The 16,800-nt window shown below is 40.1% G+C and overlaps 1 protein-coding gene across 7 annotated transcripts in view; it reads left to right on the plus strand.

The window, feature by feature from the left end:
- The first annotated feature begins 8,986 nt into the window (after positions 1–8,986).
- LOC124047886 (nebulin-like) overlaps positions 8,987–16,800 on the plus strand; it is a 99,847-nt gene continuing 92,033 nt past the window's right edge. For 3 of the 7 annotated variants that reach the window (XM_046368246.1, XM_046368238.1, XM_046368223.1), the window contains exons 1-3: positions 8,987–9,068; positions 14,905–14,976; positions 16,448–16,558. In XM_046368246.1, the coding sequence (XP_046224202.1) occupies positions 9,009–9,068; positions 14,905–14,976; positions 16,448–16,558 (243 nt within the window). In that variant the 5' untranslated portion in view covers positions 8,987–9,008. The remainder of the gene's footprint in view (positions 9,069–14,904; positions 14,977–16,447; positions 16,559–16,800) is intronic. The other 4 variants (XM_046368256.1, XM_046368263.1, XM_046368215.1 and 1 more) reach the window with 3 other exon arrangements.

Consider the following 16,800-nt stretch of genomic DNA (forward strand, 5'->3'; position numbering starts at 1 on the left):
AATTGGCTTTGGGGGTGACCAGTGAGATATACCTGCTGGAGCGCGTGCTATGGGTGGGTGCTGCTATGGTGATGATAAAATAATTTAAATGTTAAAAGATAATGATTAAATAATTATACTCTGAAACCTTATAATTGTATGAAATTGATGAGAATCATAAAATTATAATCTGATGATGTGTGTAGTTTTAGTCAGAATTAGATTAAACAATGTATCTATCTGTAAAGTGAAAAAACACAGACTGTCTGAGCAAGGCGTAGTTTAGGATTTGAACTTGTATGTGTGTGCCGAAGAAAAAAAACAAGAACAGTTTAACTGTGTTTGGACCAACCTGGCTAGGCCTCTGAGGAACCTATGATGGCATAGGGAGTACTTCTCGAGGTTTCCCTAATCTCGGGGGAATGGAACTATCGGCTGGGTAGTGATACACAGTGGTGAGAACTATGGAGAAGGATAAAGCTCACCTACTGATTGTGTGGAAGTATGTGCGTAGGATACCTACTGTTTGTGTGGAAGTATGTGCGTAGGATACCTACTGTTTGTGTGGAAGTATGTGCGTAGGATACCTACTGTTTGTGTGGAAGTATGTGCGCAGCTATAAAATTGATGTCTTTTGTATAATGCACTTTAGAACATTCTCTGAATAAACTGTACTAACCTTTTGCAAAAAGCTGAGTCTTTGCCTAATTATTATTATACCCATGGTCTTACAAACCTCGGGGATTGGTCAAAGCTATTGATTGATTGTTCAATTCCATTGATAATAACTTTCTTGTGGCTCTGGATAAGAGCGTCTGCTAAATGACTTAAATGTAAATGTAAATGTTGTGACCAGTGAGCTGAGATAAAGCGGGGCTTTACCTAGCAGAGACGTGTAGATGAGGTATATGAGACTTTGGTGACGAAATGGATGGCACTGTGATAGAGTACATCCAATTTGTTAAGTAGAGTGTTGGAGGCTATTTTGTAAATGACATCGCCAAAGTCAAGGATCAGTAGGATGGTCAGTTTTACAAGGGTATGTTTGGCAGCATGAGTGAAGGATGCTTTGTTGCGAAATTGGAAGCCGATTCTAGATTTAATTTTGGATTGGAGATGTGAGTCTGCAAGGAGAGTTTACAGTCTAACCAGACACCTAGGTATTTGTAGTTGTCCACATATTCAAAGTCAGAACCGCCCAGAGTATGCTGGATGGGCTGGCAGGTGCGGGCAGCGATCGGTTGAAGAGCATGCATTTAGTTTTACTTGCAGTTTGAGGCCACGGAAGGAGAGTTGTATGGCATTGAAGCTCATCTGGAGGTTAGTTAACACAGTGTCCAAAGAAGGGCCAGAGGTATACAGAATGGTGTTGTCTGCGTAAAGATGGATCAAAGAATCACCAGCAGCAAGAGCGACATCATTGATATATACAGAGAAGAAAGTCGGCCCGAGAATTGAACCCTGTGGCACCCCCATAGAGACTGCCAGAGATCAGGACAACAGGCCCTCTGATTTGACACACTGAACAAGAAAAGCAAGAAAAGCGTCAATACAGGATTAATATTGAATCCTACTACAGCGGCTCTGATGCTCCTCGGATGTGGCAGTGCTTGAAAACTATTACGGACTACAAAGAGAAACTCAGATGCGAGCTTCCCAGTGACGCAAGCCTACCAGACGAGCTAAATGCCTTTTATGCTCCCTTCAAGGCAAGCAACACTGAAGCATGCACGATCCAGAACACTGGGGCCCCTCAGGGGTGTGTACTTAGTCCCCTCCTCTATTCCCTGTTCATCCACGACTGCATGGCGAAAAACAACTCCAACACCATCATTAAGTTTGCTGACGACACAATAGTGGTAGGCCTGATCACCGACAACGATGAAACAGGCTATAGGGAGGAGGTCAGAGAACTGGCAGTGTGGTGCCAGGACTACAACCTCTCCCTCAATATGAGCAAGACAAATTAGTTGATCGTGGACTACAGGAAAAGGCGGGCCGAACAGGCCTCCATTAACAACTTCTTGATGCACCCATCCTGTTAGCGGGATCATTTTCATGAACATCCGCTGAATTGCAGAGCGCCAAATTCAAATTAAATTACTAAAAATATTTAATTTTCATGAAATCACAAGTGCAATATAGCAAAACACAGCTTAGCTTGTTGTTAATCCACCTGGCATATCAGATTTCAAAAAAGCTTTTCGGCGAAGACATACCAAGCGTTTATGTAAGGACATCTCTCTCAGCAAACAAAACATTACAAACAGCTAGCAGCAAAGTAGATTGGTCACCAATGTCAGAAAAGCAATCAGATGAATCGCTTACCTTTGATGATCTTCGGATGTTTGCACTCACGAGACTCCCAGAGACTCCCACTTTTGTTCCATAAAGATTATTTTTATATCCAAAATACCTCCATTTGGTTGGCGCGTTATGTTCAAAAATCCACAGGCTTGAGCGGTCACGACTGGACAGACGAAAATTTCAAATAGTATCCGTAAAGTTCGTAGAATCATGTCAAAGTTTTTTATAATCAATCCTCGGGTTATTTTTACAATATATAATCGATAATATTTCAACCGGACCTTAGCTTTTTCAATAGGAGTGAGAGAGAAAATGTCTGCTCCACGCTGCTGGCACCCAGCCATCCACTGACGCGATGGGATCTTTCTTGCTTATTTTTCAGAATAAAAGCCTGAAACTATGTCTAAAGACTGTTCACACCATGTGGAAGCCATAGGAAAAGGACTCTGGTTGATATCCCTTTAAATGGAGGGAAGACATGCAATGGAACAGGGAGCTTTCAAAATAAGAGGCACTTCCTAGTTGTATTTTCCTCAGGTTTTCGCCTGTAATATCAGTTCTGTTAACTCAGACAATATTTTGACAGTTTTGGAAACTTTAGAGTGTTTTCTATCCTAATCTGACAATTATATGCATATTCTAGCTTCAGGGCCTGAGAAATAGGCAGTTTAATTTGGGTACGTTTTTCATCCAAACATCAAAATACTGCCCCCTAAACTCAACAGGTTAACATCGACGGGGCTGTAGTGGAGAGGGTCAAGAGTTTCAAGTTCCTTGGTGTCCACAGCACCAACGAACTACCATGGTCCAAACATACCAAGACAGTCGTGAAGAGGGCACGACAAAAAATATTTGTCATGGGTCTGCAGATCCTCAAAAGGTTCTACAGCTGCACCATTGAGAGCATCCTGACTGGTTGCATCACCACCTGGTATGGCAACTGCTCAGCACTTCGCCCCCACCTACATGTACAGACTACCTCAACCAGCCTGTACCCCCTCATACTGACTCGGTACCAGTACCCCCTGCATATTGCCTCATTATTGTTATTCTTATTGTGTTACTTTTTATTGTTCATTTTTATTTTAGTCTACTTGGTAAATATTTTCTTCTTCTTGAACTGCACTGTTGGTAAATGGTGTGTAAGTAAAGTCTATGCTTGCTGTATTCAGCGCATGTGACAAATAAAGTTTGATTTGATTCTAGGCCTTGTCTGATAAAGGATGCCGTAGCTGTCTCCAATGCAGATAAATGACAACAAACTGTAGACAATGTGTATAATATGTTGAGTTATTAATCTTTCTAAATGAAGTCATGTCTCCATAATTAATAAAGGCCAATGTATCTGTCTTTCTCTTCTTATACTTGACAAACTGCAGCGATGTTGCTAACAAGGGCTAGACAGTATTGATCCAGTGCATTACAGACCACTGAGTGCTGAGATTACTGCTTTCAGACCAGAGAGAGACGCAGTGTGAGGCAAAGAAGACTCAGCTGTACCTGTCACTCAGGCTGCTGCAGCTCCCTTCTCCTGTGGAGGATGTCACATACCTCAACCCAGCCAAAGACGCAGGCAGAGCCAGAGGGGCAACAGAAAGGTAGATGTATGAATAAACCTCAGGAGGCATTTTGTTGTAAAATTGTTGTATTATACACGTATTGTAGATGTGTAGTGGTAGATTAGTGGTGTAATAATGTGTTTGTGATGTAATTTAAACAAATCGTGTTTGAACCCCATGAAGTAAACTAATGTGGATCCTAATAATATATATATATTTTGTCTTACGTCAGATCGAGAGTCGTGTAGGAGCAGTGGCGACCCGTCATGGGGCAGGGCCCCAACTGTTTTGAGCCCCACATTTTTAGCAAAAAAAATAAAATATTATCTTTTTTGGAGGGGGGGGCTTTCCTGTTTTGCATGTTATTTTGGCATTAATACATGTCACATATCAGTTTGTAAACAATGTAAAAACATATATATATCTCATTGAGTTGATAAAGCTGCATACAAACATGGTCTCTTTTTTGTTTTCTTGAGTAAGGCAGCTCCAAAATGCAGGTGTTTCAGCCTAGCTTAGTGCTTTCTGTGGTAGTGGGGTAAGTCAGCAGAAAATACCGTGATTGGCTCACTGTTCTGTCACTCAAGGAGATACTTCGTCACCACCAAGTCTAAGTGTAGAGCTAGAAAATTATAGCCCCTTGTTTTTATTTGAATCTTTATTTAACTAGGTGAGTCAGTTAAGAACAAATTTTTATTTACAATGACGGCCTACTCCGGCCAAACCTGGACAACGCTGGGATAATTGTGTGCCGCCCTATTGTGATACAGCCTGGATTCAAACCAGGGACTGTAGTGACGCCTCTTGCATTGAGATGCAGTGCCTTTAGAACGCTGTGCCACTTGGGAGCCATCTATGCTTCCACAGAGCTACATTAGAAGTGCCCATCCAAGAAGGCTCAAGGTTATTGGCCACAAATAAAATGACGTCAAATCACATAATATGTACAGTAGTGCTCATCGGCCATTGGACATAAACATTACACCACAAGTTGGAAATCACAAATTCAACAATGAGTGATTTGGAAGGAATCAGTGACAGTAGCTAACAGCAAGCATTACAAAGCAATCACTAGCCTGCTATTCAGTGGAGTGGCTGTGTGGTCACAAATCTGGGATTAAGGGTCTTTTCCAAATTTAAAATGATAAATATTCAACATTGGCCATGCTGTCAATAAAGCCTGATTTGTGTCGTGCTCAAAACAGCTGTTAACTCGGAACTGCAAAAACTTGACTTCAGTGAGTTCAAGACAACTGGGAAGTCTGTAATAAACGAGCTCTGGGAAAATAAGTTTTGAATGATCATCCAACTCGGATTTGTAAATCCAGCCTTTTTCTAGAGTTACGACCTGAAGATCGATGACGTCATCATGATTCAACCTTGTTTTTTTCCGGGTTCCCAGGTGTTTTGAAAGCACTATAAATCCAGAGAATGCCAGACTTTAATGACAAAATTTTCCCACGAAGGACCGCCGCTCCACCTTCCTTTTCAAGTGAGCAAAGCACAACAAGGTGAGTCCAAAAATGTATTGTATGCTGCTGCATAAATGATGTAATATGCCAGGGAGATATCTATACTGTAGCTAAGAAATTAATACTAAGTGTATGTTGTGTAGTAAGATGTTAGTAGTCCATGTGCCTCACCATAATAATTTGATCTATTTACCCCTCTTATTTTTGCCTACTGTTCTGACTTGGTGGTGCATATGTAGCCTATAACCTGTTTTAGAGAAATCTAATCATCAAATATTGTAAGAGCTTTCATTGTCTGCTTATATGCCCTCTTTATTTATCCTACAGTTCTGACTTGGTGTACATGGAGAACACTGTAAGAACGGCCCATGTTCTGAATTCGGTCACTGTACATTTCAAAAGTGCTTAACAAATAGTTATATTGACTACGTCCGTCCTAGCTCGCTCATTCATGTCTTAATCGAAACTACTGATTGCCTCTTATCCGCTTGTCATCCCCCCTTATGTCATAGTTTGTAAATCTCAATTTTCATTAGAAACCACATTTGTTTAAGCAAATCAGCCATATCAGCTATGATTTTTTTAAAGGCAGTAAATGAGGCTGAATAAACTGTTTCGCTGCCAGACAAAGCTCCGCTGATAGCCAGGTGTAGCAGTGGTAAGATGTCAGGACTGCTGTTGGGACAGCTTTATGGAGGCCCTAACAGTTTGTGGGCACCGTTTGTCACCATTAGAGTGCAATTAATATGTTGTTTAGTGTTGTGTTGTGTAGTGGATTTGCTGGCATGCATCCCACTTGTTTTTTATTTTTTGCCCCACCAAAATGCTAAAATCAATACTGCATAGGAGTGACGCCATCTGACGTAAAACAAGGCCTCATGAGGTACAATACATGTACTATACCTTTTCTATGAACTTATTTATATACTGTCGACATAACCAACTTCGGTAGAGGTTTTTTTCTCTCCGAAGGGAATGCTGCATCACTCTCACATCACATCCCCCCACTGTACATGTACTTCCACTGTAGCTGGAAATAGTCCCCTGCTGTATTTTTTATTTACGTCTCTGAATACTTTTTATATCCTTCAGTCAGTCAGGTCAGATGCAGTAGAATGGGTCAGACAGCAGCTGCCTGTTCTAGAGCCCAGAAGAGCTGTAGAGAGAAGGCATTCAATTCCACCTCTGGTCACGCTGTGTGTTAGGCTAAGTAGTTAGCGCCTTAGTCAGTGAGCATCTGTCAATCCACGGGGTCAACTCAAAACTTTGACTCATCTCAAAGCTCTGGGTCTCAATAACAAGCTGTTGCACTCACAGTGAAGACCAAGGCCCCGCCACCCTCCCAGTTAGGCTGTAGATATGTTGTCTAAAGTGGCTCTGACTGGACAAGTAAAAGAAGATACCCGATGGGCATCCAACATATCACCTACCCTGTGTTTTCATGTCAGTGCAGATGAAGGAAAGCAGGGGTGAGACTAGGAGAGACATGCAAGACTACAAAGATTGAGGGAAACTGTTGGAAAAATGGAGATGGCTTGACACCACAAACCATAACAGGGTAATGTCATATCAGCTTGATTGCTGCCTGATCTAACCTTTAGTTCTCATGCTGAGCTCACTCTAGAAGTATGTCATGAGTAACACGTAATAAAACAATTTTTCAGGATATCATCACATCGAGGGCTCAGTTGCTATGTTTTTTATTTATGGTGCGTATTTTGGGGGTTGGTGGTGGAAAAGCAGGTCAACGGTTTGATTCCCTTCCCATTAAATCCAGTGGCCCATTCTGGCTTTGACCCTGTTCCAGACACCAAACAGCCCTGTGACCAGGGTCAGGTAACACATGATCTCAGTCAGAGAGTCTCCTGCATACAGTCAGTTAGTATGCAGTACCCTCACCTGAACTATCAGTACCAGTCTCCCCAGGCAGCTTATGTATCAAGCATCTCAGAGAAGGAGTACTGATTTAGAATGAGGTCCTTCCTGTCCATATTATAATCACATTAAGTATCATCTAAAGTGCAAATTGGATCCTAGATTAGCACTCCTACACTGAAATAACCTAGAGCTCACTTCCCCCTGCAAGAGTGTCCCCACTGACATCACCCCCAAACCAGTCAACATTGGCGATCACCTCCCATTAGCCCTTCGGTGGGAAGGTAGTTGGGGTTTTCTCTTGATTTCTCTTCCCTCTCTACCCCAGCCCCTTCTCTTCCTCATATTTGTATCTATTTCTCTCTGATACATTTACTGAACAGGTGCTCCTTTCTGAAGGCATCACTTAGGTATATTTAGATTTTGAAACCTGAGAGCGCTGCCCTCTGATTGGCTGTTTGGACCACATGATAACCGGGGTGCCGCTGCACCTGTGAGCTGTCGCCCATCGTCTCTGTGGAGGGAAGTTGGGGAGGCTCTTTGGTGGCTTGGGAAACGATTTCACTCTAAAGTAAACTGGTAAGCAAAAAAATTAACTGAACATATTTCTTTCCTTTCTTCCTACCGTTGCAGCACACCCTCTGCATGGCCTTTGTTTGGGCCTTTTTTGGTACAATCTGTCTTCTGCTGCTCCAGTGGATTGTTTGGGGATAGTTAATCAAGGAATAAGCCCAGGTCTGTGTCCTGGTTGAAGGAGTCTCAGAGTGGTGGACCTCCAGAGACCAACAGGGCTGTCAATGGAACAATGGAACACCCACAAGTTGGTTTCATTTTCCCCAACCTCTTCTGCTTCTGGTTTCAAGTCATTGTTGATGGAAATCTTTTATTATGTGAAGAGTTTGGGAGTGGAGCGCTAAAAAAGGGTAGTTAGTACAGCGGTCCTATATTTAACCTGCAGCCTCAGAAGGCATTGGAGCGCCGTTAGCTAAACAAAGCCAGCCAATCAGGCAGAGAGGTGTTAGCTTACGTGACAAATAGCTGGAGCGATATGAGGACAGCTGTGCCAACCCTTCAGCCAGGAGGCGCAGGACTGCTCTAGAGGGGGTTTTGGGTGTCAAACCCTCAACAAAGCCTATAGGCCTGTGAAAAGCAGTCCAGTGCAACTTGGCCCGTGGTCACACCTTTTAGCTCTACCTGATCTTCATCCGACTGGGAATTTTGAATAGTATTTGTTGTTTTTTGTCTAGGTTTGAAGGCAAAACGCAAAGTGGAATATCAGTTTGGGGCTCTAGTGGACGGCAAGTCAGCAGCTTCCTTTACTCTAAGGTCACTGGAAATACTACAGGAATCTTAACTGGGGTACAGCATGTTGCATTGGTTGGCATTCTGGCATTATTGTGTGTACATGTTGCAATCAAATCAAAGTTTATTTGTTGCATACACAGATTAGCAGATGTTAAAGCAGGTGCAGCGAAATGCTTGGTTTCTAGCTCCAGCAGTGTTAATACACAAATAATCCCAAAACAAAACAATGACAAAAGAAGAAGAAGAAACAAGAGATTAAGAAATATCAGAATATCATGTTACACACTTTGTGTGACAGGCTTTGTTAGAGGGTTTTGTCCATATTCTGTCTTTGACTTTAGTGGTTTGGCTTAAAAAGCCACTGCAAGGCAGATTCTTAAAATATTTATGCTAATGTTGTCCTTAATATGTAAAGACACATTGTGTACCATAGTTTACTGGGAGGTGCTTCATTGAGAAATCAAATGATTGTTGTGTGTTTCAGGTAGACAACCCCTAAAACTGCATCATCATGGATGAGAATGAAGAATTTGAGGACGAGTTTGAGGAAGAGGAGATTTTCGAGGAAGAGGTAAGTAAATATTTTCTCACAAGATCGACACAACATACCATAGTTGTCTTCTGCATTTAACCCAACCTCTTTGAATCAGAGGGGTGCGGGGTTAGGCCTTGTGGGCCCTCCAAACTGGTCTTGGGGTCAATTCTATTCCAAATCAGTCAAGGAAAAAATGGAAATGGAATCAGAATGTCAGTTTACTTACTTCCTGACCTGACCTGATTGTCATGGAATTGGCACCTCGACCCTGTTCCAAACCCTCTATGTCAGAGGTATATGGCTCCACTGGGCTTCTCTGGCCCCTGTACTGGTGGGTCTGCAGATTCAGTGGCCAGCTTTACTCAGTCCCTATGAATAGTAAACTTACTTTTGATTCCACCCCAGTCAGCAATTCAGGAGGCCAGGCATCTCTGAGCTGTGAGGAGGGTTAGATCCTGTTTCAGTAGAACACCCATCTCCTTATATGCTAGCTAGCTAGAGACATGGCCCTGGCCAACACGGTACAGACCAGAGAACTGTAAATCAGACCACCCATTAAAATCAAAACCCCTGCCACTTTCCTCTTTTCCTGGACATTTTAAAGCCCAGTCATGAGCATAAAAAGCAATCACACCATTTTGTTTACAAGGACCATTGCAATTAAAGGCCCAGCGCAGTCAAAAATGATATATATATATATATATATATATATATATATATACACATGTTCACAGAATGAGGTTGGAATAATACTGTGAAATTGTTTAAATTATGATAGTGCCCCTTTAGTGTAAAAGCTGTTTGAAAATACCGCCTGAAATTTCTGTCTGCTTTGGTGGGATAAAGTTTATCGCCTGTTGATACCTGGTGACATCAACAGGCGGTAAATTAGTTAAATAATCAATAATAATGTCCATTCTTAACCTCTCTGCCAATAAATGTTCAGTTTCCCCTCCCCACTCAGACCACTCCCAGACAGTCCTAGCGCAATTCTTGCTTGAGAAATGTCTCTTTGCTAGGAATTATATATATATATTTTCACCTTTTTTTAAAGTTAAATCAATCACAGTAAGGCACTTAATTGTTACCCAGAAATTATTTGATTTTGAAACTAAAATATAGATATAGATAAAAAACGGTTTTAAGCAGTGCAAAGTTCAAAATGGGAAAACTTCTCCGTTAAAGCTACATAACTTTTTGGGCAACCAGACCTACATAGAAATGTGAGCTACAGATATGTCATTCTCATTGAAAGCAGGTCTAAGAAGCAGTAGATCTGTTCTATATGCGCTATCTCTATGTTTCCCATTCTTAAGCTTCATTTTTATGTCCTTTACTTTCGGTTTTGAACACCAGCTTCAAACAGCTGAACATAAAATATTTGTGGTTATTGAAAACATATTTCACAGCAGTTTCGATGTTACAAAGATACTCTACTTAAAGACTGCTTGTTTTGTCAGATAAACTGAAATTAGGCGAGCTATTCGAAATTTAGAAACCAGGAAATGGCAGAGCAGTTTCTGAATATTGCACCTTCAACTTGGTAGTTGATACATGTAGTATAAGTACACTTTACCTGACCAACCACATTATCCTTAAGACTCCCAGACAGCTATGGGCTTTGATGGTAGGAGCACACTGATGTAATAGGTCTAGTTGTTACACAACAGCCAGTGTGAAGACATTGCTGACATTCCTGCAAATACTGTAAATTCACATTAGGTTACACTGCACCGCAGATGCCTCAATGGAAGATTCTTAATCTAGAAAATTTCTTACACCATTGGTGTAAAAGGTGTAGTAATGTTGTGATGTTCCATTCATGAGAATGATGGATTGATGGAAGACCTGCAAGCTTGGGGAGCCGCCATTTTGTTGGAAGTGACCAAAGTTTTTTGTTAGATACTGTAGATAGTATCCGTGAGATAATACTGTGCCTTTCTGTAAGAATGTGCAATAAAATATATTTTGAGCCGTTTAGCTGGCAGTTCTGGCCATTGTGTAGTATCACCATAATCCACATAGTCTATCCAAGTTTTTAAGGAAGTATTTTCATTCTTATTTCTTTGTGATGGTCCACTCTGTGCCAGAGCTTGAAAGTAGAAGACTAATAATGTAATATTTTATTTCCTGGTGAAATAGGATTTAAGTTATGCTCGTATTTGTCTAAAAGTTAGCCTCGTATTCATCTAAACTTTATTTTGTTGATAATTTATAGGGGAATCCCCCCATGTTTTTGTTTTTGTATAATTGCTTGTTGATATTTCATTATGGTTAGTAAGTGGTTATTAATATGGATGGTAAGTATTTAATATTCAGCATTTAACAAAAGCACTTCCTCAAGAAAGTAATATATGGTTTTATAGCCTGGGTACCAGTCTCTTTAGCTAATCCTCTCCCTGTACTCCATGTCATGTGACAAAGACGAGGAGTGGCAAGAAGTGGAATGTTAGATAAAGAGACTGGTACTCAGCTTAACAGTCTTATGCTACTTTTCTCTCTTGACGTTAATCAAATTTGAGAACATTTCACAGTATATTGTTTTCCCAGTGTGAGAAATATTGTCTCTAAGCTCTGAGCTGTGGCTGTTAAAAACTCTCTGGACAGCACAGCACTGGAGATACAAATTTAGCTGTGGACATCTATGGCAGACAGGGAGGCAGGGAGGGAGGGAGCGGGAGGATGGTGAGAAGGGTTGTGCTGCCTGTTTTAAATCACATGGCAGTATCACCAGTAGCCCAGGGTCTGCTAACTTCAATTTAGAATGTGCTTAGGAGGTAGATACAAGTCTTGAGAAACCGACAGCCAACCTGCACCTAGCTAGAGGAGGAACACAGATCTAGGCTCTGTAGCAGCTCTGTAGCAGTAGGAGAATCTTAACCTGATCCAACTCCCTGCAAGATAGCACAAACAGATGTTGCATTTGAGATGTTTGAGATGACTGTTAGAGTTCAAGGTACTGTCACTCTCAACTCACAGGTCACTGGCTACAATTTAATCCTAGTTAAAGTTAGACACAGGCTATACAAGGAATATGTTTGGAATTATTTTAGTTTAGTACAGTATGCTGCTCCGATTGAAACTGATTGTAGGATATTTATTAGTATAATCTCTAAATATTAAAAGAGTTTTATCTATTTTGTTGATATTCACATTCATAACGGCTATTTATAACAAGAACAATGGACTTGTAAATGTAATAACCAACATAAATAGCCAGTGAGGTCTTGTGAGGGTGTCTATGTTCCCAGGGATGGTTGTCAGAGGGTTCTGTTGGTCAGACCTGGGTTCACTTCAAATACTAGCTTTCACATTCTAATCTTTCACATCATTTTTGAAAAATGCCAGAGTTTGCCATTTTGCAACTGTTCAATTGTTTCCAATTGTGCCAGACAAGACCAGCTAAATTATTACAAATGATTTCAAGTAGTATTTGAACCCAGGTCTGGTCAGAGGGCTCTGTCAGGCAGATGCAGAAGGCAGGCAGTCAGGCAGACAGGGAGTCAGTCAGTCAGTTGCTATTATAGGCTCCTGCTCCTCTTTCCCCCTGGAATAGGGGCTTCATTACACTGTTCAGTAATCACAGCATATTCCAGGCTCCAAAAGGAAACCTTTAAAGTCACTGGTGAGATCTGGGATACATGGGACTTTTTATTACATTATAGTGAATGTAATTACTATATACTTCTGGTAATTATCAAAGACTGTAGCTGAACGTTAGACGTTAGTGCAGAATATTTGACTTAGCTACTATAACCAGATATTTGACTTAGCTACTATAACCAGATAATTGACTTAGCTACTATAACCAGATATTTGACTTAGCTACTATAACCAGATAATTGACTTAGCTACTATAACCAGATAATTGACTTAGCTACTATAACCAGATATTTGACTTAGCTACTATAACCAGATAATTGACTTAGCTACTATAACCAGATAATTGACTTAGCTACTATAACCAGATAATTGACTTAGCTACTATAACCAGATAATTGACTTAGCTACTATAACCAGATAATTGACTTAGCTACTATAACCAGATAATTGACTTAGCTACTATAACCAGATAATTGACTTAGCTACTATAACCAGATAATTGACTTAGCTACTATAACCAGATAATTGACTTAGCTACTATAATAACCAGATAATTGACTTAGCTACTATAACCAGATAATTGACTTAGCTACTATAACCAGATAATTGACTTAGCTACTATAACCAGATAATTGACTTAGCTACTATAACCAGATAATTGACTTAGCTACTATAACCAGATAATTGACTTTTAGCTACTATAACCAGATAATTGACTTAGCTACTATAACCAGATAATTGACTTAGCTACTATAACCAGATAATTGACTTAGCTACTATAACCAGATAATTGACTTAGCTACTATAACCAGATAATTGACTTAGCTACTATAACCAGATAATTGACTTAGCTACTATAACCAGATAATTGACTTAGCTACTATAACCAGATAATTGACTTAGCTACTATAACTAGATAATTGACTTAGCTACTATAACCAGATAATTGACTTAGCTACTATAACCAGATAATTGACTTAGCTACTATAACCAGATAATTGACTTAGCTACTATAACCAGATAATTGACTTAGCTACTATAACCAGATAATTGACTTAGCTACTACCCCGAGCTGACAAGGTACAAATCTGTCGTTCTGCCCCTGAACAGGCAGTTAACCCACTGTTCCCAGGCCATCATTGAAAATAAGAATGTGTTCTTAACTGACTTGCCTGGTTAAATAAAGGTTAAAAAAAATATTTACAAAATAAAATAAAATAACCAGATAATTGACTTAGCTACTATAACCAGATAATTGACTTAGCTACTATAACCAGATAATTTACTTAGCTACTATAACCAGATAATTGTGGCAACAGTTCAGATGAGTATTAAGTCAGTATAATTATTACTGTTTGTCAGTGTTGTTTCCCGTATAAAAGGCTAACTGACTGTGTCAGTGTTGTTTCCCGTATAAAAGGCTAACTGACTGTGTCAGTGTTGTTTCCCGTATAAAAGGCTAACTGACTGTGTCAGCGTTGTTTCCCGTATGAAAGGCTAACTGACTGTGTCAGTGTTGTTTCCCGTATAAAAGGCTAACTGACTGTGTCAGTGTTGTTTCCCGTATAAAAGGCTAACTGACTGTGTCAGCGTTGTTTCCCGTATAAAAGGCTAACTGACTGTGTCAGTGTTGTTTCCCGTATAAAAGGCTAACCTACTGTGTCAGTGTTGTTTCCCGTATAAAAGGCTAACTGACTGTGTCAGTGTTGTTTCCCGTATAAAAGGCTAACTGACTGTGTCAGTGACAGTGGTGTGATGTACTTATGTAAAAAATATTTGAAAATACTACTTAAGTAGTTTTTTGTACTTTACTTAACTATTCATATTTTTGACTACTTTTACTTTTAATTCACTACATTCCTAAATAAAATGTTGTACTTTTTACTCCCTACATTTTCCTTGACACCCAAAGTACTCGTTACATTTTTAATGTCATATCAGGACAACAAAAAAATAGTCCAACTCACTCACGAATCAAAATAACATCCCTGGTCTGAGGAATTTGAAATAATTTAGACTTTTAGACTTTTACTCAAGTAGTGTTTTACTGGTTGACTTTAACTTTTACTTGAGTCATTTTCTATTTAGGTATTTTTACTTTTACTGAAGTGTGACAACTGGGTACTTGTTCCACCACTGGCCAGAGATCAGGGTATTATTGCAACAGAGCTGGGAGAAAAACTCAATGCAAAACATTTGTGATACAGTATGTCTTCCTTTTACTTGTAATGGCGATTTTGAAACCTGCAAATTGTTCCTATATTTATAGTATTTTGAGGAGACGGTGACTTCGACCACCTCTCACCAGACCACATCTCGGGCAGCAGCGGTAACTCAACAGGTAGAAGACAACAGTGAAATAAACAGCACCAGCAGTTCATCATGCTGGGTACTTGCATGCCATGAGGGTTATTCCACCAACGAAGGAAAGGCACTCTACAAGAAAGGATACTGATTAAAAAGCCATGTGTTTGTGGCCCCGTGGATTATTAAACAAACTCCCTTGTTTAACAATAATTCACAATTTACTCAAGTCGAGGAATATTTTTTTTTGCCATTCCAAAAGTGAGTTCCCAAACAAAAAGGCGATTGTTTGGGTAATTCACAAATCACGACTTCATGTTAATTGTCCTCAGATGGCCCTAAGGCTAGTGAATGATAGATGAAATAGCCCTCATATAGCCCGGTGTTGCTAAGTGATGCATGCAGTCGGTCAACTGTGAAACTGTGTGTCTTGCTATGCCCAACACTGCTTTTGTCCACTGGCTCATTCATGGCCAGTCCCTTCTTTAATTTGCTCAGTCTCCTATAATTTCCTTCATTCAGTCTCCTTTCCTTTAATTTCCTTGGTTCAGACTCCTTTCATTTCCTTGGATCAGTCTCCTTTCCTTCATTCAGTCTCCTTTCCTTTCATTTGCTTTCAGTCTCCTTTCCTTTCATTTCCTTTGTTTCATTCAGTCTCCTTTCATTTCCTTTCTTTCAGTCTCCTTTCCTTCCTTCATTCATTCTCATTTCCTTTCCTTCATTCAGTCCCTTTCCCTCAGTTCCTGTACTTTCCTGTACCCTTGATAATATGTCCTATCCTCTGTCCCTACAAGCCAACTCAATATTAGGAAGGTGTTCCTAGTATTTGGTGTACTCATTGTAGTTCTCTAATCATTCCCTGTAATGGGCCCAGTTTTTCAAAAGCTATCTATCTGGATTTTGCCTATTGGATAGGATTAAATTAATTGAAATACAATGAATAGAATGGACAAATAATTGACTTCAATGGGGACTGTTCTATTCATTCGATTTCTATGCAGTTAATCCTATCCTATAGGGGAAATCTAGATAGATAACTTTTGAACAACTGGGCCCACATGATAGGGTGAAAAAACACCATTTGTAACTTAAGGTTATCCTTTTTTTGTTAACCATTGTATTGAATTCTTGCACGTAAGTGCACTTGGTTGCAGAGTAGCATGAATTAGCCTAAGCCGTTGTTGCTTTCACACACAAGTGTCATTTTTAAGAGTCTTATGATAGTCAAAATGTAATTCTAAAAAAAATTTGATGCTAAAAAATGTTATTATATACACAGCCTGTTCTAGCACTTGTTTACCCATGTATTTATATTAAACCTACCTAGTACTATTCTTCCATTGTTACAGTAGTCAGGATTCCATTTGGTTTCTGATCTCTCTCTATATTGTGTCACTAGCCTTTGTAAGTGGATTGTAAGTTTGGAAGTGGATGTATACCTCTGGCCTGGTTTCCTATCATTAAGGAACAACGGTCACGCAACTAACATCCTTTCTTCTATTTCCCAGCCTGGCGTTCCTGCGAGGAGAGTGGTCAGGAAGAATGTTAAGGTGGACACCTCCAAGTTCATGACTCCTTACTTGGCCCACAGCCAGAAGATGCTGGACTTGTTCTCCTACGTAAGCAAGCCCAGGTCAACCAGGTCATGTTCATTAGGGCAAGACGTAGCAAAACTTTTTGAAACGGAAAGGGAAAGTTTGTGTTTCTTATTGGACAAGTCCAAGTAGTACCTTCTCTGTTTCGATCAGTTTTTATCAGTTTATAGCATAATGAACACAACCCAGGTGAATGCTTCCCCCCCCTCTGTTGTTCTGGCTCACCAGAGGTTGATTATGATGTTATGATGTTCCTATGTGTCCCT

Source organism: Oncorhynchus gorbuscha, linkage group LG01, assembly GCF_021184085.1.
Source record: "Oncorhynchus gorbuscha isolate QuinsamMale2020 ecotype Even-year linkage group LG01, OgorEven_v1.0, whole genome shotgun sequence".
NCBI classification, from domain to species: Eukaryota; Metazoa; Chordata; class Actinopteri; order Salmoniformes; family Salmonidae; genus Oncorhynchus; species Oncorhynchus gorbuscha.